Source organism: Haemaphysalis longicornis, unplaced genomic scaffold (assembly GCF_048455015.1).
Source record: "Haemaphysalis longicornis isolate Haplotype H1 unplaced genomic scaffold, Haemaphysalis longicornis Haplotype H1 scaffold_6, whole genome shotgun sequence".
NCBI lineage: Eukaryota > Metazoa > Arthropoda > Arachnida > Ixodida > Ixodidae > Haemaphysalis > Haemaphysalis longicornis.
This window is the reverse complement of record NW_027526407.1, coordinates 147915915-147940316: the sequence shown is the minus strand read 5'-3', so window position 1 is coordinate 147940316 and position 24402 is coordinate 147915915. Positions and strand designations below refer to the sequence as shown.

Genomic DNA, 24402 nt, shown 5'->3' with positions numbered 1-24402 from the left:
CCAGATAGTTGACACATACTCTAGTGAAGGCGTGATTACAGCTTTATATGCGTGGAGTTTAGTTTCAGAGTTTCAACACCTCGGGCGGCGTATCGAAAGACCGAGATTTCAAAAGACACCCCGAAATGCAGGTGTCTCGCTGTCATCCTTGATAATCGGCACGATGTAAGATCCCCCATTCATTTTCTTCAGCAAAGGTCGGGAAACCGGGTGGTGTCGGTTTGCTCCTTAGTTTCCCCAAAAATTAGAGTTTCAGTGTTTGCAAGTGGATATTTTGTATGCGTTGTGACATAAGCTCTTTGGCAGATATTTTACGCAGGTGACAATATCGCGTGAGATAGGAAAATAGTGTTGGAATGCAAGAAGTCACGCTCGATTTTTACAGCTATTTTCCGCCTATATTTAGGATATTGGCTTGATTTGAAACTGCGTAAATTGGGGCGGATATTGTAGTTAGGTCACATACAGCCGGCGACGGCCCTAGCTCCGCTTCTCACGACGCTGCTAGAAACGTGTGATCACCGACCATAGAAAACCAACCTTCACTGCGCACACTCGCCACTTGCTATAACCAGGAATAATATTTTTTCCCCGCCATATTATCATTCTGCAGCACCTTTATTCAAAATTCCACTTCTTTCTGGATCCCAATCAGTTTCACGTGTACTTTGACGTTCGGACGCCACCATTACCATTTCTTGTTGGCGATGATGACGTCTCTTCGTGAATGCTTTACAAACATGGCTAACTGCCAATCGGCGGCGTGCATTGAGCTAAAAAAATGAAACAGAACAGACTTTAAATAATGGCTTAACTTGATAACTTTTGCAGTCACCCAAGACGACTGGCCACAATGATATTTGCAAAGTATTTTCCGAAAGGAACAGTCGGCGTCCTTTTTAAACCTGTACCGTAGTCTAAGCAAACCGGAATGACGCTTCTGGACTTGTTTTTCAGTATTACCGGACTGAATTGCAAATAGCATTGCCTAATTAGATTTATAAACTATCGCAGCAGTAGAATTAGAGAAACTGACGTGGCTTTGTTGTCTTGTTTTACCAGGGGTACTTCTGCAGAACCGTTTAGAAGCAGCCTCACAGTTCTTGTTCAATAATAATAAGCAAAATTATGTTAAACGTCCATCTAGTTACGAGGGATATCGGTCTGGAATAGAGTCTTTTTGTTAACCCTAAGGCGTTATAGGTTCAGTACGTTGCGAAACTGGTTCGTCTATTTCTTATAGGCATAACTCGCGCAGTTGCGTTTGCAATTGGCTTCCAAGTTTACATCAGCGCTGTTTTGTAGCTTGATAATTTTTGCTCTGTTTTTTAGCTAAATAGAGCAAACAAGGTTCGTGTCAAAATTTCAATCACAGAGGATTATGTTAACAAATCGCCGGAAACGAGAGGTACCTGATGCGGTTACACAGATCTGAGCACACTGCAGAGGGTATGAGTGGTTATGCCTCAAAAAGTTTTTTTTTTCTTCACCCTTATTCCAGCTTTCAGATTGGCTCCAAGCAGACCATTTTTTTGAATAATTTCAAGTCTATCAAGGAGGTGATGACAAGGAAGGGATTGCTGTTTCGTTCCGAAAACACCATCTTCGGTCAGCCTAAGTTCAAAGGTAGGTGGTAGGCGGAATTACCTTTTAAGGTCCGAGCCCCTTAAGATTAGAGCTGTCGGCGTCTCATGTCGTCATCTGATGTCATCGTTGATGTAGTCATAATACTTAAACAACGGGACAATCGCTTATTGTTGTCGTCAAATCTTTTAATAAAAAGCGAAGGCCGGAGGCCTGGTGGGGGAGTTGAGAGGGGAGGATTCTTGGTTAAAGGGGGCTCATATGACTTCGTTTAAGCCTCGAGCTAGAAAATACCGCGTGCTACAAAAACACACTGCGACACCCGTTTTCCACCGCCTCGCGCTTGGAGGCTTCGTGTTTCAAATTCACGGTACTTTTCAGCAAAGCTGTTTATATCTACCAGCAACGGTTTCGTCTCCGTGGGCAAAAATACCGGGGCGCGAGGAATGCACTACAACACTGCATGCTACGCTATCCCTAGGGTTGACGTTAGCGGAGGTGGCCCGGGATATTTTTCAGCAAGTTTTTCCGCTGTTCAAAAGGTGGTTAACAATTCACGTTGTTTATAGCTCTGCTGTAAGCAACTCGAACCGCTCTGTTTCAAATGTTGACACGCGGCAGTAAGAGTTTTGTGTCCGATCTATGTCAAGACCAGTCATGTGTGCAGTAAAACTGCAAAAAGGATGGCTTTACTTCGTAGAATGATGGGTGCCAGTATTTATGTATATTCAATGTCTCAATGTTACCAGAAATGTCAGCGTGATTATTGATTTTGGGATTGAAAAATCTTTACTGAGCTTACAGCCGCGAGCCAGCGTGAGCAATAAGGCGTATCTTGGCCTTGCACAGTGAGCTGACCAGCTCGTGCTCCCACTGCCCAAGGGAAGGGGAAGGAAGGGCGGTCGACGCATAGGGGCATCCCCAGAGCATGGGGTAGGTAAATCCGCGACATTAGTGACAGGATGTTTTTAAACATCCGTCCCTAGGTTCACCCCTACGAATGCTCTTTGATTGATCAAAATGTTTAGCAGTTGTTCGGCCTGCCTCATAATGAGGTACGGGATAACAAAAATGCCATATCGACCATTCGAGCGACCATACGAATGACCAAAGATTGAAAAAGGTTGAACGACAGATCGATACTTGCGCTGGACAACCGAAGAATCTTTTATGCCTTTAAGTAGCAAAATTCGGTCACCGCTGGCGTCCCGTGCTGCCAGAGCTTTAAATCCTCGTGAAAAACGGACAAGGCATGTAGACACTGCAATTCCGTGGAATAAGAAGCGGCTTGCAGGAGAGGCTATCACATTGCGTACGAAATACCACGCAATGAAGCCGCAAGGTCCTGTTTGCAACCAAACGGTAAAAAGTGAACACTATGGTTTCCAAGTTGTGGATAGCCAAATACCGGTGTCCAATTTTGAGGCAGATGAATACTATGCATCCCTAATACGAATGGTCGGTGGCTGGTGTGAGATGGCGGGTGAAGATGGTAAAGAAATTGCCGACGCAAACACAGTTCTTGAGTGCACTGCGACGGGAGTGTGAATTGAATGTGGTGACGATCTTCCCTAATACATGGACTCGCTGTACAACTTGCGCAAAGCTTTGCAACTATGTGTTTTCGTTAAAGCGGCCGTGCTGACAAAATACAAGTTTGTTTTTTTTCCCTAAGATTTGGTGTTGTATAGTTCCCCCAGTACTTCCTAGGCAGAAAACGAGGATTTATTTAATGAGAAATGACTAAATTTCTCCTAAAAATTTGATTGTGCCGCCAAACTGTGGGTTTCGTGACGTCTGCCATGATGTAAAAAAAAACAGCCCTTCAAGCGAACTTCAAGTGCGGCGTTTATTCTGCAGCAGACCACGGAGCCTTGTTTACCGTCGGTCCTCCTAGATGGCACCCGAATGCGGCGCCGCATAAGGCCCTTAAAATTTTAGGGACTTTACAGCCGCAGAGTTGTTCCCATTTGCTTTGTTTTTACACGAATTTGCAACTGGCTGCTTTTTGTACAGTAAGTAGTAATCGCTTCGTAAAACATGGGGTATCTTGGACAAGCAGGGTCATGTCGCTTACGCCAATCGTCCTTGGTCGTGTAAGAAAACCCCAAAGCGCCGCTCTGCTCAGTAGCTGGAGCAAGACTAGTGTGCGCAGTACCAACTGCAGTACGCACTGGTACTTCTATGTTTACATATCTTTCATTGTTTACGTCACCATTCTTACAGATATCAAATAGGTATGGATTACACCTAAACGAAAATATGTCCCTCTGCGAGGTCAAAAGACATGCCTAAGTTGCGTTCCTTTTGCCGGCCTCTCGATAATCGCACGGTGGTGCATATGACATCAATTTTCTTTTTGTATTGCGTATTTTGCCCGAGGGCATCAAAAGAATTGAAAGAAAACAAAAAACAAAAAACAAAAGTCGCGGGAAGCAAGCAACTTCATGCTCTACAGAACGCCGTAGAGGCTAGTTTCAGCAAGAAAGTTCTAGTGCGGGAAATGAGCTAGTGAGTGGCATGGCCATTTGTTTTTTCTAATTATATAGTTTTTTTGGTCTAAATTTGCGTTAAAAGGATGTCAGTATGATTCTAACAAGAAAAGCTTTCAAATGAACCAAACTTTTGCTTCGTCTATGTGCCCCTCGAAGGGCCACAACTAAGGGCCAATGTAGGGGTGTTTATTCTTCGTAGAAGAGTACAGAGATGGAAAAGAATAACAGAAAGTCTTGCTCCAGTATAAACTACAGCTTGCAAAAAATTTCCTTCCGCTAGTGCATGCATACTCTCAAGAAGCGCTTGGGAAGAGTTCAGTTTACCCCAACCGACGCAGTTTCTCGCCTAACCTGCTGCATACAATTTTGCGGTTGCATGTTAAGGGGACATGAGACAGGGAGACTCGGTTACACGAAACGACGGGAAGGAGGGGGTAAACGGCGTCTTCACTCACGGTCACCTCGCGAACAGGTGATTAACTTCTGATGTGACTGTGAGCGTTGTCGAATAACGGTATGGGATGTGGTGTTCGTAGGTTGTGTAGCCTTGCCGCTCGTCTTGCGAGTGCCATCCAGAGAGGTGCATGATTTGCCGAGGTAGACCGGGCATTCACTTCATGAACACCGAGACGCGGCCACCAGTTTGTGCATGTACTCGGGCCTGCATTCTTGGGGGAGGTTGTGGTTGGCTGAGAGAACATGGGTTGAGGTTACGGAACCTCAACTGAGAAGGCCGGTGGTCGTTGTAGTGCGTCCGTATAACGCCCCGCTACACGTCTTGATCGCATTTCGCAAGTACGTGGCAGGCTGGGAGCAGCGGTCGCCGTAAGCGCAGCAGCGAATGTAGCTTTGTTGCTAGAGTTCTTCACGAAGATTATTCCGCACTCTTCAACCAACCGACGACCGAGCCTGTGCTTTTTCAATACGCTGAACTCCTCGCTGAAGAAAACGATATTTCAGTAAAGTCTTCTGGGTAGGCAAAGCACTCTTTGAAAAAATACCTGTAGGGAACCCGGGGCACATAAATGTTGCCCATTTTCATCGATATAACTGTACCGGTGCACCAAAATGGCTGTACGTGAAGTTCTTGCTGTGCAATTGCTGGCAAGTCTAACTGTCAGTTTAACAGCGACTAACCATTCCTATCTACTAAACGTATTTAGAGGCTGATGCCGAATAATGCTTTCAACAACATTTATAATTCTTTACGCCATTGCGTAAGTACATAAAATGAATACATCAACTCAAAAAGTGCACAATAAATATTCGGTCAATGTGTGGATGAAAATATCTTGTAGTGACCAAGCGGAGACTGCCGCTCCAACAACAAGAACGTTTATTGAAGCGATAGCGCGGCTTAAATAGTTCAGCGCCGATGCTTATCGGCGCTCACAAAAAGAGAAGGAAAGGCGCATGCTCGCCTGCCCGTCCTGCGCGTCACCGCACGACGTCACTTGGCACGATATCACATCGCCAGCTTGTCGCTTGTTCTGCACGTCACCGCACGACGTCACTTGGCACGATATCACATCCCTCCCTCCTAGTCATCTATGTCGTATCGGTGCACTGGACGACGCTGGCGAGAAGAACGCCTCAATTCGGGAGTCCAGGCCACAGGTGACGTCGCCCCCAGAATTCACGGGCCCGTAAGAGAAGCCCCGGCTTCCAGAGAGCCAGGCTCCGAACCGGGCGTTTCCGGAAAGGCAAACGAAGCTCTTGTCCTGCCTGTTGGAGTTGTTGGTTCCCAGGCCCTTCGCACGTGGTTCCGATGGCGTCGATGGAAACTCCCGTCGGACGTCTGAACCTCGTACATGACGTGACCCCGACGCCGTAGCACACGAGCAGCTAACCACTTAGGACCTTGGCAAAAATTCCTTGCGTAGACAAAGTCACCACACAGAAAACTTCGTTCTGGAGGCTGCCGGCTGCATTCCACGTCCATCGCATCGGGGTGAAGTTTTGACAGGCCCGAGCGCATGTTCCTGCCCAGCATAAGCTCTGCTGGGGTCTTGCCTGACTCGGAATGAGGAGTGAATGTTGCTTGAACAAGAACCAAGACACTTTCCACGCTAGATAGCCTTGACTCTGTTTTCTTAGTGCACATTTAAGCTCACGAACCATGCGTTCTGCTCTACCATTACTTGCTGGGTGGTAGGGAGCAGTGTACATGTACTCAACGCCGTTCAACTTCAGAAAGGACTGCATATCCCGGCTGGTAAACGCTGTGCCATTATCTGAAACAATCAAATCCGGCAGTCCGTATGTTGCAAACATCTTACGCAGCCGCTCGATTACGGCAGATGAGTGCATTGACGTCATTATTTCCACCTCAGACCAGTTCGAGAAAGCATCAACTACCACTATACTCGGTTGCAACTTAAGAACGGCACCACCTCATGTAGCGTATCACTCCGCCGAAGCGCCGGACCCGTGACGTCAGTGCGCGCGCGTTTTGAAAGAGGATTGCGGTAAATGCGTGACATCATCTGCTTTTCTCACCGAGTTTGTTTGTCGTCACTGCAGTAATTTATAGGCAGATTAAGTCCGAAAATCATGGAAACGACTCGTGTCCGGTGTGGTTATTGTGTGCGTGCGCTGTCGGTGATTGCTATCGGTTGTTTTTCTTCCGTCTCTCATTTCAGAACTGATCGATTGTCCCCACCTCACCTCACCAATTCGTGGACGGCGCGAGATTTCGTAATTTTGACATACGAATGAACAAATAAGTTTTAATATAGGGCGTAAAAGAGCGAGTGCGTCGTTAATTTATATAAGACTCACCGTGTTACAAAGATCGATGCAGTTATACGTACGTGAAGTACTCGATGTGCTGAAGCATTAATTTCGCGAGGTACGCAACATTATGCGCGTTCGACGACGACGCGGAGAGCTATTTTAGATTATGCTGATGGGTAATAACAATGGCATCAAACACTCTTGTGTTTATTAATGTGTGCACGAAAGCCACGCCAATCGGAGGTGCACATAGGTAGCGCGCTGTTTGTAAAAAGAAGAAAAAAATAACAGAATTGCTCCTTTCAGATCTCGCGTGAAAAATAGCTTCGCGTCTGCTTCATTATTATGCGTGAGTTTATTACTTTCTATTCCTGGTTATTGCTCCTTACATGTGCATTGACTAAGCACTGCCGTCATTTCTACGACTGTCCTTAATATCGCACTGTTACGCGTTTTTTTACACAGTCTTGACAAGAAAGCCTGCAGTTTACAGGAAGCGACCATGAAGTCTCTGCGCGTAAAAACCGTGCTTCACGGTGCTGCACATTTTTGGGGAAAAGCGCTTTTAAGCTTAGTTCTGCTCAAGTGTCAACGCAATGCGATTCTGATCTAGTCTCGAAATAGATGGTAAATTCTCCATTCCTGAAAAATGCTCTTTCGCAGCTGCCATAGCAATTGCGATTTTGACAACGCCAATATAGGTTATAACAGGCTATTTCACTTCTTTACGCTCTAATACGCCCTAACACACGGCATTTGGATTGTCATTTTACGATACTGGGGAAAATGCCTGTACAGGGAAAATTTTTTGGCGTCATAGTTACAGCTCACCTTTTTATGCCTATTGCTTGAATTTGCATTTGCTGGGGAAAGCTCAAAGAAATCGCAAGCCAAATAGCAAAAAAGTTTGCTTTTCTCTTAATTATATGTGGGAGTGAATTATTCACACTTATAATTTGGCTAGAGAACCGCCACCTATAAACAGCATTTGTTTTTATTCCCTTTTGCGCTGAAATGTTTATGAATGAAAAGTTGTAGTGTCTTCTATGCAAATTGAAGTGCCAAAACAAGGGCATGATGCAGACAGTCTCACTGGCAGACTTACTCAAGGATACGAGCTTGAGGTATCATGGACACAAGCTTGAGGTACCAATTTACCAATATGAAAAGGTTATTAGAACCCAGAAACATTAGCAGGCGTCTCCCCCCCCCCCAAAACTAAATTGGGCTAAAACATGTTGTGTGGTTTTGACATGGAGCTTCACTGAACAACAGAATCCAGAGTGCGATAGGTGATTCCCTGCAGGGCTTCCATCTGGATTTACCACTAGGGCACTACCACAGGTGTCTGAAGACATTCACAGTGCCCATACACAGTTTTGTTCAATGTTGCCTCCACATTATCACAATAACGCACTGCTAAGAACCTCGATATCTCACATTTCTCCCTGAAGTATGCTTTACAGTCTAGATGTTGAAACAGCTGCTTACACTTTTATTCAGCTGCCTATTTAACTACGTGAGGCACTTTCGACAAACTTGACACTCAGTCTTCTAAGTTGCATTTAATGAAAACAAAGTTGCATTCAATGACCTCCCCATGCCCATAATATGAGTCACATTTTATCGTGTCTTACAATGAGCCTGAGATTATTATACATGCATTCGTTATAAGCAGTGTACTCTACATGCACAAAAATCGCAACGGCTGCTTTTTTGATACCATTCAACACGACACCAAGCCAGGGATGTGTTGCAAAATTGCAACTGCACCGTAAAATGTAATTTTTTTAATTACATATTACATACATTGAATTACACTGCAAGCTTTGACTTGAAATCACATACAAGCACACCTGTAGCGAGAGGAAAAAGTACACATCCTCAGTGAAAACAAAACATCCCATACGTGGCTCTGCCATGAGAAGTCCATTCAAGCACATAAGTAGCATATGATGCCACTCAGAACACTGCAGTGATTTCCCTTATACCTTACTTCCAAATTCTGCCGGTGCAAAGGGGCTTAGTGAGATTGCTATACAAGTCGTTTTTTGCCTCAGCACCTCGGCAACTCTTCATTGCCAGCAGTTCCAAATGAAATAAAATCACCAAACAACGAGAAATATGGTTGCAGGTCACGTAATGCTGCAAGACAATTTCAAGCTTATGCGCATAAGGTTCCTACTCATCAGGCACAACGCCACAAATTAGACGTAAAGAGAACAAAACGACATGAGCACATTTTGTACAGCAGCTAGTTATCGTAGCAGCCATTTAAAAAAAAATTTCTGTACTGCCGCGAGGCACATTCCTCTCGTTGAAGCTTGTCGCTGAAAGTTTCAGGCAGTCCGAGAACTTGATCAGACAGCCTTGCCCTGATGGTATTCAGCGTATCTTGTGCATTGTTGCAACATGTTGGCATTCGTTCCAAGGGTAGAAGAGTGTATTGTGGAAAGGCAGGGCACACATGGTAGCAACGTCAAAAAAATTGTTGGTTGGACAGTAAGTTAGCCTGCTAAATGTAGTCGTGCGGGCAGAACAGCCATTCTTACAGAAAAAAAGACTTCCTTAAAATTGTTGACTGCAAGCTTGGGCAGATGGTGGTTTCTCCCTGGTCGATGCAAAAATGAGCGGGAAGTTTTTCTGTTTCCTTTGGGTGCATTCCCCCGACAAGGCGTAAGCTCGTACTGACCTGTTTGCTTCCCCACAAACAGTACCACGTAATGTAACGGGAAATGTATTTCTTCTTTGTGAGGGGATATTAACTGCGTAAAGTGTCAGCGACAAGGGAGAGCAGAGCCAGACACTCTCAGATTGTACACTAATGTTCGTTTTGTGGGACAGTGATAGAATCCATGTGGACCCGGGACGTCAGTGGGGTGCCACCCCGCAACACATGGCGGCATGGCACGCCTCAAGCTCACCTGGACCGCTTCTGCGTTACCAGGGACTTCTTGCAGTGGGTGGTTAGATGCGGTGTCGCACGTCTTTTCTGACCATGGACTAGTGTCTTTCTCCATATTAATCAGCTTGGCTCGTGTGGAAAGAAAGACCAGCAATCGCCGGATAACGAATCCTGGCGCTGTTCACAAACCTCAACTCGTTGAAAAGGTAAACAAGACCATTGGAAACCGTGAAACCAACACTGCAGAAGTGGCCGCATGAAAATATTTTAAGGCAAGAATTGAGCGTGAGGCCACAAAGATAGGTAGGCGGGAGGCAGCCGAGCATAAAGTTTGAGCGTCGCCTCAATAATACAAGATTGTCTTTTAAATAATGCAAGATTGTGTCACCATCCCCCTTAGTTTTATGTTTCATGTTCCTGAGCCCTACATTGTTGACCAGCCATGTAAACAACCTTGGTATTGTTCCAGAAAAAAAGTTGAATTCTGCTGCATAAAGCAAACATAGTGGGAGGATACACAGGTGGCAAGCTCGCTGTAGGCCAGACCGCTATTCAACATTTGGTGGGCTCTTAAAAGAGCCGTTTGGAGCTTCGGAGCTGAAGACTGCAGCATGGTAAGCCTCACTCCATTTGTTCGATGCCGGAGAGGTCGTCATCTGCACTCCCACAGCTGTCGTCGTCTTCCTCTCCAAGGCTGATGATGATTGGCTCCACATGGACGCTGAACCCACGCGCCTCTCAGCACTTGTCCTCAATTCCAATGACGTGCTCAACAGCCTTGGCCCAGTTGCTTGGAGAAACGTTCTCAGCTGCTGTGATGAGGAGCTTCCGCACACTGTCAATCTTGAAGTCAGTGTTCAGCCTAGCAACTTCACCTTTCATCTGCGCCCAGATCATCTCGATGGGGTTAAACTCGCAGTGGTATGGTGGCAACCTCAGAACGACGCACCCAGCCTTTTCTGCCGCGACATCAACTCTGAACTTCACAAACTGGCCTTTCACTATCACCACCAGTTCAAGAAGCTTCTTCTTTGTCATCGTTGCATCACTCGGGATACCTTTTGATGTCAGCCAGACTAGTATGTCAGGCTTGCGTGAGGACATGGTCGGGACAGTCTCCAGGCGCCTAGAGTGGTAGGACGCGTTGTCCATGACGACAACACTACCCTGGGGCAGCTTAGTGAGAACAGAGTCAAACCAAGCCTCGAAATGCTCGCCGTCCATTTCCTCGTGATAGTCTCCCGACTTCGTTCCTTTGAAGACGGACAGACAGCCGTCAACAAAGCCATCCTCGTTGCCGATGTGGGTGACATCAGCCGCGCTCCTCTTCCGGATGGCTGTTTGAGCCCAGTCGTCAAACCACGCAGGAAAGCGTCCTCAGACGTTTTCACTGTATTGTCCCTCCAAGCCTTCGTCATGGTGTGGCCAGCGCTTACCCAAGTTTCGTCTGTGTAGAACACCTTGCGGTGCTGCTGCCTGTACTCAGCGATCTGACGAAGGTACCTCTGCCGCCAAATCAGCACGTCCTGACGCTCGATCATCATCGAGCTCCGTTCGCGTTTCTCGAAGACGAAGCCGATGTCACTCAGGAGGCGGCGGATGGTCCACGTTCGAACGCTGGGGAGATGCTCACTCCTCCGAAATTCTTCTGTGCAGTAGGAGGCTCGTTGCGCCGGAAGAGGTCGTGCACAATGTTTCTCAGCGCGCACAAAGTGAAGCCGTCATACATCGCAGTGCGGCGTTTGCGGTTCTCGCTTCGGGCCTTTTCCGCGAAGGTGTTGTCAGCTTCCCGCCCGTCGCCTTCGCTTTGGATTTGATGTCCAAAATCTTCCGGAAACTGACACCGGTGTACTCACTTGTCTTGCGGCAAGTTTCTTTCACGCCAACGTGCTGGTGCTCCCCTCGCAGCTTCATGTAGACATTCAAAACTGTCTGCCGAACGTGACGACAAAGAACTGCAGTTCTTCCTGTACAGATGCTTCGGCGTTGACGGGCTCTGAGGGGGAGGTGAACTCGCCCCAGACCACAAACGCGACGAAGAATCTGGAGTCCAAGAAACAGTAACAAATGCGGCTGCAGGTGGTACTCTGTAGTCATGCTCCGCCAAAAAAATCGACCTCGTACGAGACGTCCATGTTGGAGAATGAGATGGTGGAAAATGTAAGGACAAAAATACAATGCGTGAAGCAAAAAGGCCATTATACGCTAACATATCGTAATTTCAAAGCTAGTCAATAATGCAAACGTGTGTAAAATACAACACGTAAGCCATAAAAAGTTAACTGAGCTTTGTTATTTTTTTCTTAATAATTTTCTGTTTTGTCATTTTTGCACCGGGTTTTGACTGGGAATGGCAATTTTTTAATAATATTTTTACGTTTTGATACACGTTAGTTGTGGTAATATATCTCACATTGAAATTTTAAACTCCCAAGAACATTAAGTTTACTTGTTTTGTTTTTCGGGGTTCTTTTATTTTGTGCTTCCAGAAACATTCGCAGTAACACACTCTTTGCGCCGAGCGGAGGAACAGCCGGTTGCAGTGATGAGGCGCGAGGTGCCGTTCTTAAGTTGTAACCGGGTATAGGAAAACGGCACCATCGACAGAACCCGCAAAATCGATACGCACTCGGCTCCATGCTCGCTCCGGTTTCGTCCAGAAATGCGTAGGCGCTTTCGGCTCACTTTGCCGGTTCTCCTGGCACGCCTTGCAGTGCCGCACCAATTCTTCGATCTGCGCAGGCCGCCAAACGTAGGACCTCGCGATAGCTTTCATTGCATTCACTCCCGGGTGATTAGAATGCATCAAGACGAGGACACGTTTTTTCAGCACGTCAGGAATTACCACGCGGTTTCCGCAGACCACATAATCGCGATGCACGGACAGTTCGTTCTGTGCTATCTCGTATGCGCCGCAGTCTTTCGGTACCCCTTCTTTTGGCCAGCCGTCGATGATCCATTTCCGTACTTGCGATAGCCGACTGTCTTGCGACGTGCAGCAAGCAACTTCTGCGGCAGTGACTGGCGGGTACTCGGCGGCTTCGAAAAGCAATACGTCGCCTGGCGCTTCTGCCTCTAACCGAAATGCTGAAACCGGTAGCCTGCTCAAGCAATCCGCGTTCGCGTGATCCCGAATTTTGCGGTAGTCAAGCTGGTATTCGTACGCCGACAGCATTAGGCTCCATTGTAGCATGCGTGGTGACAGAACATCTGGTATTTGTTTCTGGCGCCGAAATATTCCTAGCAGCGGTTTGTGGTTTGTGAGAATTGCTAATTTTCGGCCGGCGAGGTACTGATGAAAGTGACGCACTCCAAACACCACGGCTAATGCTTCTCGGTCTATTTGAGCATAATTCCGCTCAGCCTTCGACAAAGTCCTTGATGCATTGGCAATGGGTTGCTCATTTCCCGTCTCGTCACAGTGAGCGAGTACAGAAGCCACACCCACCGGAGATGCATCACAGGACAGTATGAACGGAGCACTTCCGTTGAAATGCACCAGCAAGGACTGCGATGTTAGCAATTTTTTTAGGCCTTCAAACGCCCGTTGGTGCTCTTCGCCACACTTCCAGGTACCATTGTCATCAAGCAAACGGTAAAGCTTCTCGGCTATTTCGGATCTGCCCCGCAAAAAATTATTGTAAAAATTCACCATACCCAAGAATGCCTGGAGTTCCTTCTTGTTAGTTGGGGCCGGGGCTTTGTGGATGGCCTCGACTTTCGCCTCGGAAGGGTAGATGCAACACTTATCAATGCGATGATCCAAGAACTCGAGGCTTTCCTGAAACAACTCGCATTTTTTTGCTTGCACTCTGAGTCCTGCCTTACCTAGGCGGCCGAATATCTCCGTGAGCATTCATTCATGCTCCTCTGCCATTTCGCTGACCACCAGGATGTCTTCCAGCTACACAGCTACTTTAGGTAGTCCAGCAAGGATAGTGTCCATTGCCCTTTGAAACAGTCCCGGTGCCACAGATACGCCGTACCGTAGCCGGCGAACTTTGTAGTGCCCTTGTACCGTGTTTATCGTGAGAAGTTCGGCAGTTGTGTCGTCGACCACAAGCTGCTGGTACGCCTGTGCCAGATCAAGCTTCGAGAAGAACCACCCCTTTCCTAGCTTAGTGGGTAGAGGATATACATTGCTTTTTACTGCTTGGTTAACTGTGCTTCGATAGTCTCCGCAGATCCTGAGCGAGCCATCCTTTTTCCGCACCATGACAATGGGTGTTGCCCATTCGGAGTCTTGGGTTGGGTCCAATATTCCTAACTGCACAAGCCTAACCAGCTCGGTAACAACCTCATAATTCAGCGCAAACGGCATGTTTCGGCGTTTTAGGAACCTTGGCAGGGCGCCGTCCTTCAGCTCGATGTAGAATGGGCGGTAAAACAGCGCCAGGCAGAGACCCGCTGAACACCTGCGGAAATCGGGCAGCGAAAATTTCTCGGCTCCTGCCGATGGAATGAAGACCCATTACTTCTATCTCCAAAGGTCCGAACCAATCGCGGCCAAGCAAGGTGTTCGTCATTCTTGACAACCAGCAGCGGCAACTCGCTGTTTTTACCCTTGAACCTCAGTGGCACCACGGCTTTTCCTAAAATCTCGATACCCTCTTTTGTACAGGTTACCAGCTGCGTGTCCGGCTCTTCCAGCTTTCCACGCTTTGACACCAGCAGTTTTTGAAAGTCCATCTGGCTGATAATAGATCGCGCTGCCCCATAATCCACTTCCATTTTCACATTTTCTCCGCCAATCTCGACATCAACTACGTACTTCGGGACAGCGCTTGCGACTTGGCCGATGCTGAATAGGCTATCGTACTCGGTTCCTGTGCCACCCGTAGTCTGAGCCAGCTGATCCTGTGCTTGCGTCTTATTTGCTTTGCATGCTCTTTCTATGTGTCCTTTTCCGGAACACTTGAAGCACTTGGCATTTTTGAACCTGCACCGCACAGCTGCGTGGTTGCCCAAACACCGAAAACAACGCTGCTCACCCTGCTGACGCGCCCCCGCGACACGTTGGCTTCCGTGGTTTTCCGCGTTCGGCATTTTAGCTCGCGAGCCTACTTCCGCGGTCATTTCTAGCTGAGCTTCAGCTCCTCGTCCTCTTTCGCTTATAGCTTGGTGCTGCTTAGCTGTAGCCTCTGCCGTGACTGCGAGATCGTACGCTGCTTCGAAAGTCAGTTTTTTTTCCGCCAGTAGCCGTTGTTGCACGACTCCGTCAGCGATTCCGAAAACCAACCGGTCACGAAGCGTTTCACTAAGCGGCAACTTGTCCCCGCCGAACCCAAAGTTTCAAGCTAACCTTCGCAAGGCAGTGACGTAGTCGGCCACAGACTCGCCAAATTCCTGGTCCTGTTTCGAAAGCACGTACCTCGAATACAGCTCGGACGGCTTTGGCTGAATGTGGTTCTGTACGGTGTCGTTGAGGACCTCGTATTCCACGTTCGGCGGTCGTAGGGGCTTGACGAGCGTCGATATCAGAGAGTACGTTTCCTGCCCGCACCAACTCAGCAGCACCGCTCTCTTGTCCACGGCTTCCGACACCTTGTTGACGGCACAGCACAGTTCGATGCGCTCGCCGTATTCTTCCCATGTCGAACTTCCATGCACATCAAAGTCCGAAATACGGCCACCCAACGCCATCACGCCTGTTTCCGGCGGCCCGCACGGTCCAGACCGTGCCTCGTCGCCAATGTAGTGACCAAGCAGAGACTGCTGCTCCAACAACAAGAACGTTTATTGAAGCGATAGCGCGGCTTAAATAGTTCAGCTCCGATGCTTATCGGCGTTCACAAAAAGAGAAGGAAAGGCGCATGCTCGCCTGCCCGTCCTGCGCGTCACCGCACGACGTCACTTGGCACGATATCACATCGCCAGCTTGTCGCTTGTTCTGCACGTCACCGCACGATGTCACTTGGCACGATATGACATATCTGTAATAGCTAAATGAGCGAACGTTCAGCTAGAAATATTGAAGGGCACATGGGCGGGTCTTTGTGACTGAGTGGGCGTATGTTCTTTTTTCTTGGTGAACTTGACCCGGGGCTAGATGCGGGCGCTTTGACGGAGAAGCCCGCATCAGCGTTTTTCCAGTCCACCTCAAATCGGGCCAAACGTGCTTGAATTCGATCCGTCTCAATTCCGTTCTACATGATGCGAATTGTGCTTCGACTTCGCAGCTGCAATGTCATACTTGCGGCCAAACGATCTACGTTCATTGCTTTCGAAGCTGCGAAAAAAAATTCCCCCGCATTTCCCCGAGGGGGAGAATGTGAAAGTGCGAATGCACGGTTGTCGGCCCGCTTGCGGCGCTTGCGCTCGGCCCCCGCAGCCCACCGCCTCGCCGCCTTCTCTTCCATCTCTTCCATCGGGTTTGTAGTATCACGTGTACACCACGCAGTTATCAAGCCGCTATAACGCCGCTGAGTCGCCAACGCACGCCGCTGACGACGTAGTTTGAATGCGTTAAAGATATAAGGCGCGTCACTAACACTGATATCAGCGTCGTGTCCGTGGCTTGGTCGTGGGAGCGCATGAGCCGTTCCAATTTGTTTCTTCCTGTTAAGTCGGGGGGTCTGGGACTTGTGCATTTATTTTTGAGACAAGTGGTGTCACGTTTTTTGTTTCTAAGAGACCAAAGTGATAGCTTCCTACGGACAATGATTCAGATAAGACTGCGAGGCACTACCTGATTTCATTGTTTCTACAAGCGCTGTACCAAGGACCAGCCTTCGAGGATTTCTGCGTGAAGTTGTATGGTCGTATAAATTTCTAAAGGCGCGGTTTTCACAGGAGTATCTCAGCGGTGTATCACGTAGAAAACTGTATAAAGATGTCATTGAAATATGCTTACCTGTTCCCGTCTACAGACCCATAGGTATTAATCCCACTTCAATGAATGTCTTAAAGCGAGTCAAAAAGATGCCGGTGAAGGCATCAGCCAAAAGTTTCTTTTTTCAGCTGCACACTGGGACACTGCCCGTGAAACCATGGTTGCAGGAAAGAGGTATTTTCGTTCCTTGGGACGTAAACTGTGTTTTTTGCCATAGGCCAGAAACAGTTGAGCACATATTATTGGATTGTTCAGATGCCGTTTTCCATTGGGACATCCTCCAGAGAACACTTAAAAAGGCATTACCAATCACACCCTTTGGTATACGGTTCTTGCCTACCGATAATGAAGACGGTGTCCCTCTGGACATGTTTATGCTTCTGAGCCTGAACCCAAACGGGCGGGCTGCTAAGGACCACTTCACTGAGAGTGTGACCTACATCCGAGATGTGTACAAACTCGAAGAGGCTATGCCAAACTGGATGCACTTATTGGATGACCTTGTAACCATATGACGGTTTTAACTCAGCTGCACCTACCACAGTGTATTGGTTGGTGTTATTTTACCTTGTACTGTTTGTAAGCATGTCCTTTTGTTTTGTTCTATTGTACCAAGCAGGTAATAAAGAAAAAAAAAGTGTCCGTGGCTTGGTCGGTAGAGCGTCGCGCTGCGGCCGCAAAGTCCTCGGATCGAAACCTGGCGCCGGATGCTGTTTCTTTTTTAAATATAGATGAGCACTGCGGACGCCGACGCCGCCGACGCCGCCGCCGCTGCCGCCGGCGGTGGATGGTTTGGGGTCGCTTATAAAGTGCATTCACACTTAAAAGTTGTTGCGCGACACAGAGCGGCGCCGCTCATGCGAACGCGGGGGTAACTTCGCAGCATGTACAGCCGGCTTCAGAGCTCATGTTCTGCTGCATTAGCGTCACCATTTGTTATGTGCGGTGCTTTAAATCGCGGAACACTCAATAGGCCGTGTTTGTGTCATGGGTACTGCGTAATTATGGCGTCACGTATCCAAACGCAGGCTTCGAAAATGAAACCGCTCTCCCTGCTAGTATTCGAACCTGGGTTACTCGCGTTACGATGTTAATTTTAACCCCATTGGGCACACAGACATGCCTTACTCATATGCAAAGTGTTGGGGGAACGTTGCGCTACGCCATCACGATGGACGGTGCCGTAGCCATGGACGCTCCCGTTGTTAGGTCGCACATAAAATTTTACAAGTATATAAATTAGGAAAGCACCGGTAAATATTTGAATTATTCATAAGCGCATTATTTCAACATCACCTGTGACCCCTTTGAGGGTCATGGCCGTACATTTACGTCATCAGTAAACACTTTCAAAATGGTCAATCACGTACAGGTACGGCATTGCTTGTATCTTCAAAAAGCCCGCCTTTTCGCCAACTTCTCTTGCTTGGCATGTGCTGCCGCACTTCGGAAAAGCGTCAATTTTTTTCTTGTGCCGATGGCTCTTCTTTTTATTTATTGATGATTTACTTCAGTGGTTTTTTTTTAAATACGTCGTATTTTTTTTGCTTGCGCCGATGGGTCTTCTTTTTATTTTCTGATGATTTACTTCAGCTGTGGACGGGCTATCACGTGCGCATACGCTAACGAGGGGGTGCCCTGGGTATCGCCAACCGCGCGCCCGGGAGCCTCTCGCTTCTTGCGCCTGCTACAGATCAAGATCGCCTACGCAACTTATGAGGATCTTTTTAGTCCTTTTTTGTATTTTATTGGCGGTGCGCCGTATGTCGCTCCCGCATCCGGCCGCGCGCGCCCTTGCGCCCGCAGTGGCTGGTTTCGGTATCGTCCCCGGTGCGCTCTCCGCTTTTTGTGCCCGCTAAACTGATGACTATCTGATGTTGTTTCACTCAAAAGGTGCCGGGTTGTTAATCTCTCGTTTTTTTTAGAGTGTTTTGTGTTACTCATGAATAAACCATATATACGTAACACCACAAACGATTTTTCGTCACCTGATGGTTACACTAAAAAAATTACGATAATGCTTTCTCGAAATAGATTCATCTGAAGAATTTACATCAGCAATATAAAATCAACCTTGGTGGTCGCATTGGGCAAAAAATGCGACCCTCAAAGGGTTAGCCCTTATATCAGTAGTTACCTGACTAACCGCTGCCTACTAGGACTGCCGCTGGAGTGCGGCCCCTTACCTCATCGGGACACCAATTTGACAGGACATACCGTCGACACAGTGAACGTGAACCAGATGGACGCCCCCTCCAGTACGTGGATCAGCAGCAGCGTACACAAAAAGTAGTTTACGGCGAGCCTTACGAAGACGTGGAAGATGTGGCTGGACCACTTGAAGCGCGTCCCCTCAATCAACGGCTGGGACGACGGCCGTAAGTTGCGGAACGTGTACTTCTCTCTTGAAGAATATGCGTGAACGTGGTTTGAGAACCCTGAGTCCAAAGTTTCGTCTTGGCAGGAGTTCCGCCAGCGACTACTGGCGACTTACACGAGCAGTGGCCGCAAGGAAAATGCTGCTCTTCAAGCCAGAACTCAGTGCCACAACGAGAGCGTCCATGTACTCCGAGGATATCGCCCGGCTTTTCAGGCGCGCAGATCCAACCACGACGGATGACAATTACGGCACCTTATGCGCAGCATCCAGCAGAACATCTTCGCCGAGCTAATGCGGAATCCCCAAGAACGATTGCCGAATTCGTCAGCGAGTCAACCACAATTGAAAGCGCATTTCAGCGTAGGGACATTACGGCCGAGCTGAAGCCACTGTCTCCAACGCAAGCTGCATGACAGCATTGAAAAACTGCTTTGATTTTCGCGGACTGGTGTGAAAAATCGTGCGAGAGGAGCTCCAGGCATTGCGCCAGCATCAGACTTCAGCAGCGACGGTGCCTATCGCTAAAATGATACGAGAAGAAGTCCATCAAGCTATGCGTATTTATCAGCCAATACAGGAGCCACAGCGGGAGGAACCAAGATTCTCATACGTAGCTGCTGTGCCGCAGTACCAACACTTCTCGCTGCAGACCATCGCTACCCCTGCGCCAACGCCGCCCGCTCAACCCCAGGCCTCGCAGCAGCGGCGATATACGCCGGAAACACAACAGCAGAAAAATGATTTGTGGTACCCTCCTGACCTCAGACAACTCTATTTCCACTGTGGACAAGAAGGGCATGTCTGCCGCGCATATCCCTATTGTCGTATCGGCTAGCGAGCATTTGCAACGAAATGCTCCGCGTCCGATGAATGGTGAGTGCCTGCAAGAGATTGCAGGCTACGGCGCCGACTGTCAAAATATTTTCGCACCGTGACGCCAAGTGTCAGGTTCGCCATCGCCCATGAAACGCCGATCCTCGAGTCCACGCTTCGCCCCCAGTTCTGCTGATCGTCCATCGCGCAGCCCTGAAAGGCGGGGAAATTAAACTGCGCGGCCCCGGAGCTGAGGCCTCTGGCATAGATTCTTACGAAGAGCCTCAACTGCCACGACGACGAGCAGAGCGAGAGGCAAGCGACAAGGCGGAAACCAGGAGCTATGCCACCCTACACTTAGCATGTGATGTCTCCGTGGAAATCGATGGACGCGAGGTGACTCCGTTTCTGACACTGGGGCGGACCATTCCGTTATGAGTAAGCCTTTTCCATCACACTGAAGAAGGTGCTGACGCCCTGGACTGGCCTGCAGATTTGCAAAGGACGTCACTTGATTATTCTAATGGGTACGTGCACTGCTCGGATTAAAATCAAAGGGTTCGGCACCTTCGTCGTCCAACAGGAATGCTCTAAAGAAATTCCACCTTGGTGAGGACTTCCTTCGAGGGAATGGTCCAGTTACTGACCCAAAGAAATCGACAATTACATTTCCATGAAGCGAGTCACGGAAAAAAACATTCAACACCGCCTCTGAAGAATGATCCAATGAGTCTCGTGCAGGAAGTTTCTGACTGCTTCACCATGACGCCCAAAGTCCGCCAGACTCATGTGACGAAGCACCGCATCCTAACAGACCAAGCCACATGACTCGTTCCCAGTACCCTTACAGAGTTTTCCCGAAGGTGTGTGAAGCAATGCTACTCGGAAATGCTAAGCGATCAGGTCATCCAGCTACGATGTCCAAGAAATGTTAATCGATAATGTCATCCAGCCTACAAAGAGCGCATGGGCCTGTCCTGTCGTACGTGTGTGGAAAAAAGACAAAACGCGCTGCTTCTGCTTTCTCTACAGCCGGTTACACAGTATAACGAAATGCAACGTTTATCCGCTCCCAAAGGCTGACGACACTTTGGACCGATGGCGCGATGCCAAATTCTTGTCACCCTGTACTTTAAGTCAGTAAATTTGCGGATCGATGTCTACGAGCGTTACCTTGAGAAGACGGCATGCGTTACACCAGATGACCTCTATGAATTCAAGGTACTACCCTACCGCCCATGCTCTGTGCCATCTGCATTCCAGCTCACGAGGTATACCGCCCACGCTGCGCTTAAATAGCAGTACTGTCTTGCACACCTGGACGACGTAGTCGTTTTCTCCAGTTCATTTGACGAGCACTTGTCACGGCTCAAAAGTGTCCTGGAAATTATCCGCTCTGCAGATTGGACCATTAGGCAACAAAAGTGTCATCTGGGGTTCGAAGAACACAAATTATTTGGTGATAATTTAAATGTCGCCGGTGGTCGTCCCAATCGTGAGAAAACGACTGCCGTCGCGTCATTTCGCCCTCCAAATGATAAGAAGGCTGTGCGACGTATTCTGTTCCTCTGTGCCTATTAGAGACGATTTGTTGGGGACGTTTTGAATATCGCCGAGTCACTGACCCGACCTATGGAAGATGATGTGCTGTTCTTCGATACGCCTTTGATGCGCCTTCGACAAGCCTTCGACACGCTGCGTAGATGACTAAACAGAGCTCCCTTCGATGACCCCGCCGGCCCGAAAACCCGCACTAATGCCAGGAATGTGGGAATTGACCCTATTCTTGCATTATGTCAGGACGGAGTGGAAAACGCTACTACAGCTTATGCTAGTCGGACCCTTTCTAAAGCAGAAAGTAATTATTCGGCGATAGAAAAGGAATGGCTTGCAATCGCCTGGGCTGTCAGCAAAGTTCATCCATACCTGTATGGAAGACTATTCAGAGCGGTCAGCGACCACCATCCCTCTGCTGGCTCGCGAACCTCAAGTACCCTTCTGGACGGTTCTCTCGATGGAGTTTAAGGCTGCAGCAGGACGACGCTACAGCTGTGTTCAAGTCGGGTAACAAGCACAGCTATGCTGATTGTTGGTCAAAGGCACCGATTTCCACCGATTCCCCTGATGGCGGCAAGGAGGACTTTCCATTTGTCGGGATGATCCAAACGGCAGATAGGCCTGACCGGAAACTGGCCGACGTGGAACTCAGACTCTTCATTAAATACCTGCGGGATAAGAACTCTGGTACACCCCATGCTTTTCTTAGAGGATTCACATCGGTGTGTCTACGAAACAACATGCTTTACAAACGAAATTCCGATCGTGAGGACAAAATGCGGTCACTGACCAAGTCAAGGTGAAAACAAAGAGACGTTTCGGAACCCGTATGGGTTCCTTGATCACACAAGCAGGCAAGAGCCGTAAGTCGGTACGGCCCATCGTCGACTTCACAAGGTCGCCGTTGCACCGACTTAAGGGTTACCTACACCAAGTGTTGGCCCCGCTCGCCGGAAAGACAGCAACTCACATTGCCAATTCTTCAGGTTTCGTGGAGAAAGTGGGCGACATTTAGCTGGATGAAGACGATGTATTGGTGTTCTTCGACGTCAAGTCGCTCTTCGCTGCGACTCCTGTCGACGTGGCCGTAGCAACGTGAAAGAGGTCCTTCTGGCAGACGAAACGCTCGCGGAACGCACATCTTTAGAGGTAGAACACGTGTGTGAGTTGCTCGAATTTTGTTGAAGCAACACATACTTCACCTACCGCGAGCAGGTTTACCAGCAGATCTACGTAACTGCCACGGGAGCTTGCATATCCCTTACTACACCAAATTTGGTCATGCAAGTCATTTAACAGAAGGCCCTCACTGGTGTTGATCCCAGGCCCAAGATATTCGTCCGCTACTTGGACGACTGCTCTGCATCATGAATAAAAACAATGCCCCACGGCTCCTGGTTCTTTTTACCTCAATAGAAGCCTCCATAAAATTCACTGCAGAATATGAGTGTGACAGCAGCCTTCCTTTCCTCGATGTCAAGCTCAGGCGTGCAAGAAGTAGTCTTTCGTTTGCTGTGCACAGGAAGGCGACGCATACCGGAGATAAATTTTGAGACGTGCCACCAAGCCTGTCACAAGCAATCCGTCATTTCTTCCCTTGTGACGCGAACAACACATATTTGCTCAAGTGACGGCGAAAGGAGGAAAGAACTTGAGACGATACATCAAGAATTACTGACGAACGGGTACCCGGAAAAATTTATTAAGAGTGCTGAAGATCATGTTCTCTATCCCAGGCCATCCCAGGGCAAGTCATATCGAAGATGCGCCGGCATCCCATACGTTCCTGCGGTCAGCAAAGGTTTAAGCCGTATCTTTTTAACGCATGCCCTTCGCGTTGCCCACATGTCGTCCAACAAGCTGAGGAATCAGCTCGTGAAAGTGAAAGGTCGCTTGGAAAGCAAGAGATACCCCGGTGTTGCCTACAAGATACCATGCGGAAACTGTAGCTGCAGTTGGGCGAAACTGGCAACTTCAGAAGGAGATTAAAGGAACCCAAAAGGAGAGTGGGCAGCCACAAGAAAGCGTCCAACGCCCTGGCCGAGCATGCCGATGATCCGGTCATTCCATCGACTGGGATAACGCCGCTATAATAGCCAAGGAAAAAAACCCAGCCACGAGAAAACTTTTCGAATCCCTGTTCATTCAAAAGACAAGGGACGCTATCAATAGGACAGATGGCAATCGGCCGGCAAGCTACACCCGTTCGTTAGGTCACATTTAGAATAATAAGTGACCTACGGCTCTTGCCTGCTTAGTGTAATCAAGGAACCCGTAAGGGTCCTGAAACATCTCTGTGTTGTCACCTTGACTTGGTCAGCGACCGCATTTCGTCCTCATAATGAAACCTCACCAGACGAACTTTCCTCGAACTCTTGACTACATAGAAATTACTATCGGAGTAAAATGAAACTTTTTCTTGATATACCGGCAGAGTTAAGCACGAAACTTTTACAAGCATCCCATGACTAGCATGAAGCTGGAAACCTCTGGGTCATTCGCACATTCGCTAGAATTCATAAGAAATATTACGGGCCAAGCTCTTAGCCTAGGTGCAACAGTACTTCATGAACTGTCGGGACTGTCAGCGCTGGAATACGGCAGCAATCAAACCTGCAGGACTACTTCACCCACTATACCCTCAGGAATTGATTTACTGGGCCTCTTCCCCTAGTCAGCTTCAGGGAAAACGTGGCTCATTGGGCAATGAATTACTTAACGCGATATGCTGCGCAGCACGCTCGTCCTCGTGAAACCACTCCCGATGTTCCGAAGTTCTTCCTTCACAAACTTGCACTCAGACATGGTGCGCCCGCTGTAGTAGTGAGTGGGCGGGAGACGGCTTTCGCATGTGACTTTATGCGTGAAATATTGGACACACAGTACTCACAGCGAGACCCCCTAACAAACGGTACGACGGAAAGAATTAACATAGCTTTCGTTGACATGTTGTCTATGTACAACGACCTGAAGCACAATACATGGGATGAAATTCTCCCTTATGCCACTTTCGCCTATATTACAGCCACGAAGGAAACGACCCGGTTCTTACCACTTGAGCTTGTTTTTGGCCGCCCAGTGGCGGCAAACCTCGATGCAA

At 48.3% G+C, this 24402-nt stretch overlaps 1 protein-coding gene across 1 annotated transcript in view; it reads left to right on the top strand.

The window, feature by feature from the left end:
- The window catches only part of LOC144141186 (cytochrome P450 2A12-like), a 73597-nt gene that overhangs the window by 24538 nt on the left and 24657 nt on the right, over window positions 1-24402 (top strand). The window contains exon 3 of the mRNA XM_077672745.1: window positions 1502-1626. Within this exon, the coding sequence (XP_077528871.1) occupies window positions 1502-1626 (125 nt within the window). The remainder of the gene's footprint in view (window positions 1-1501; window positions 1627-24402) is intronic.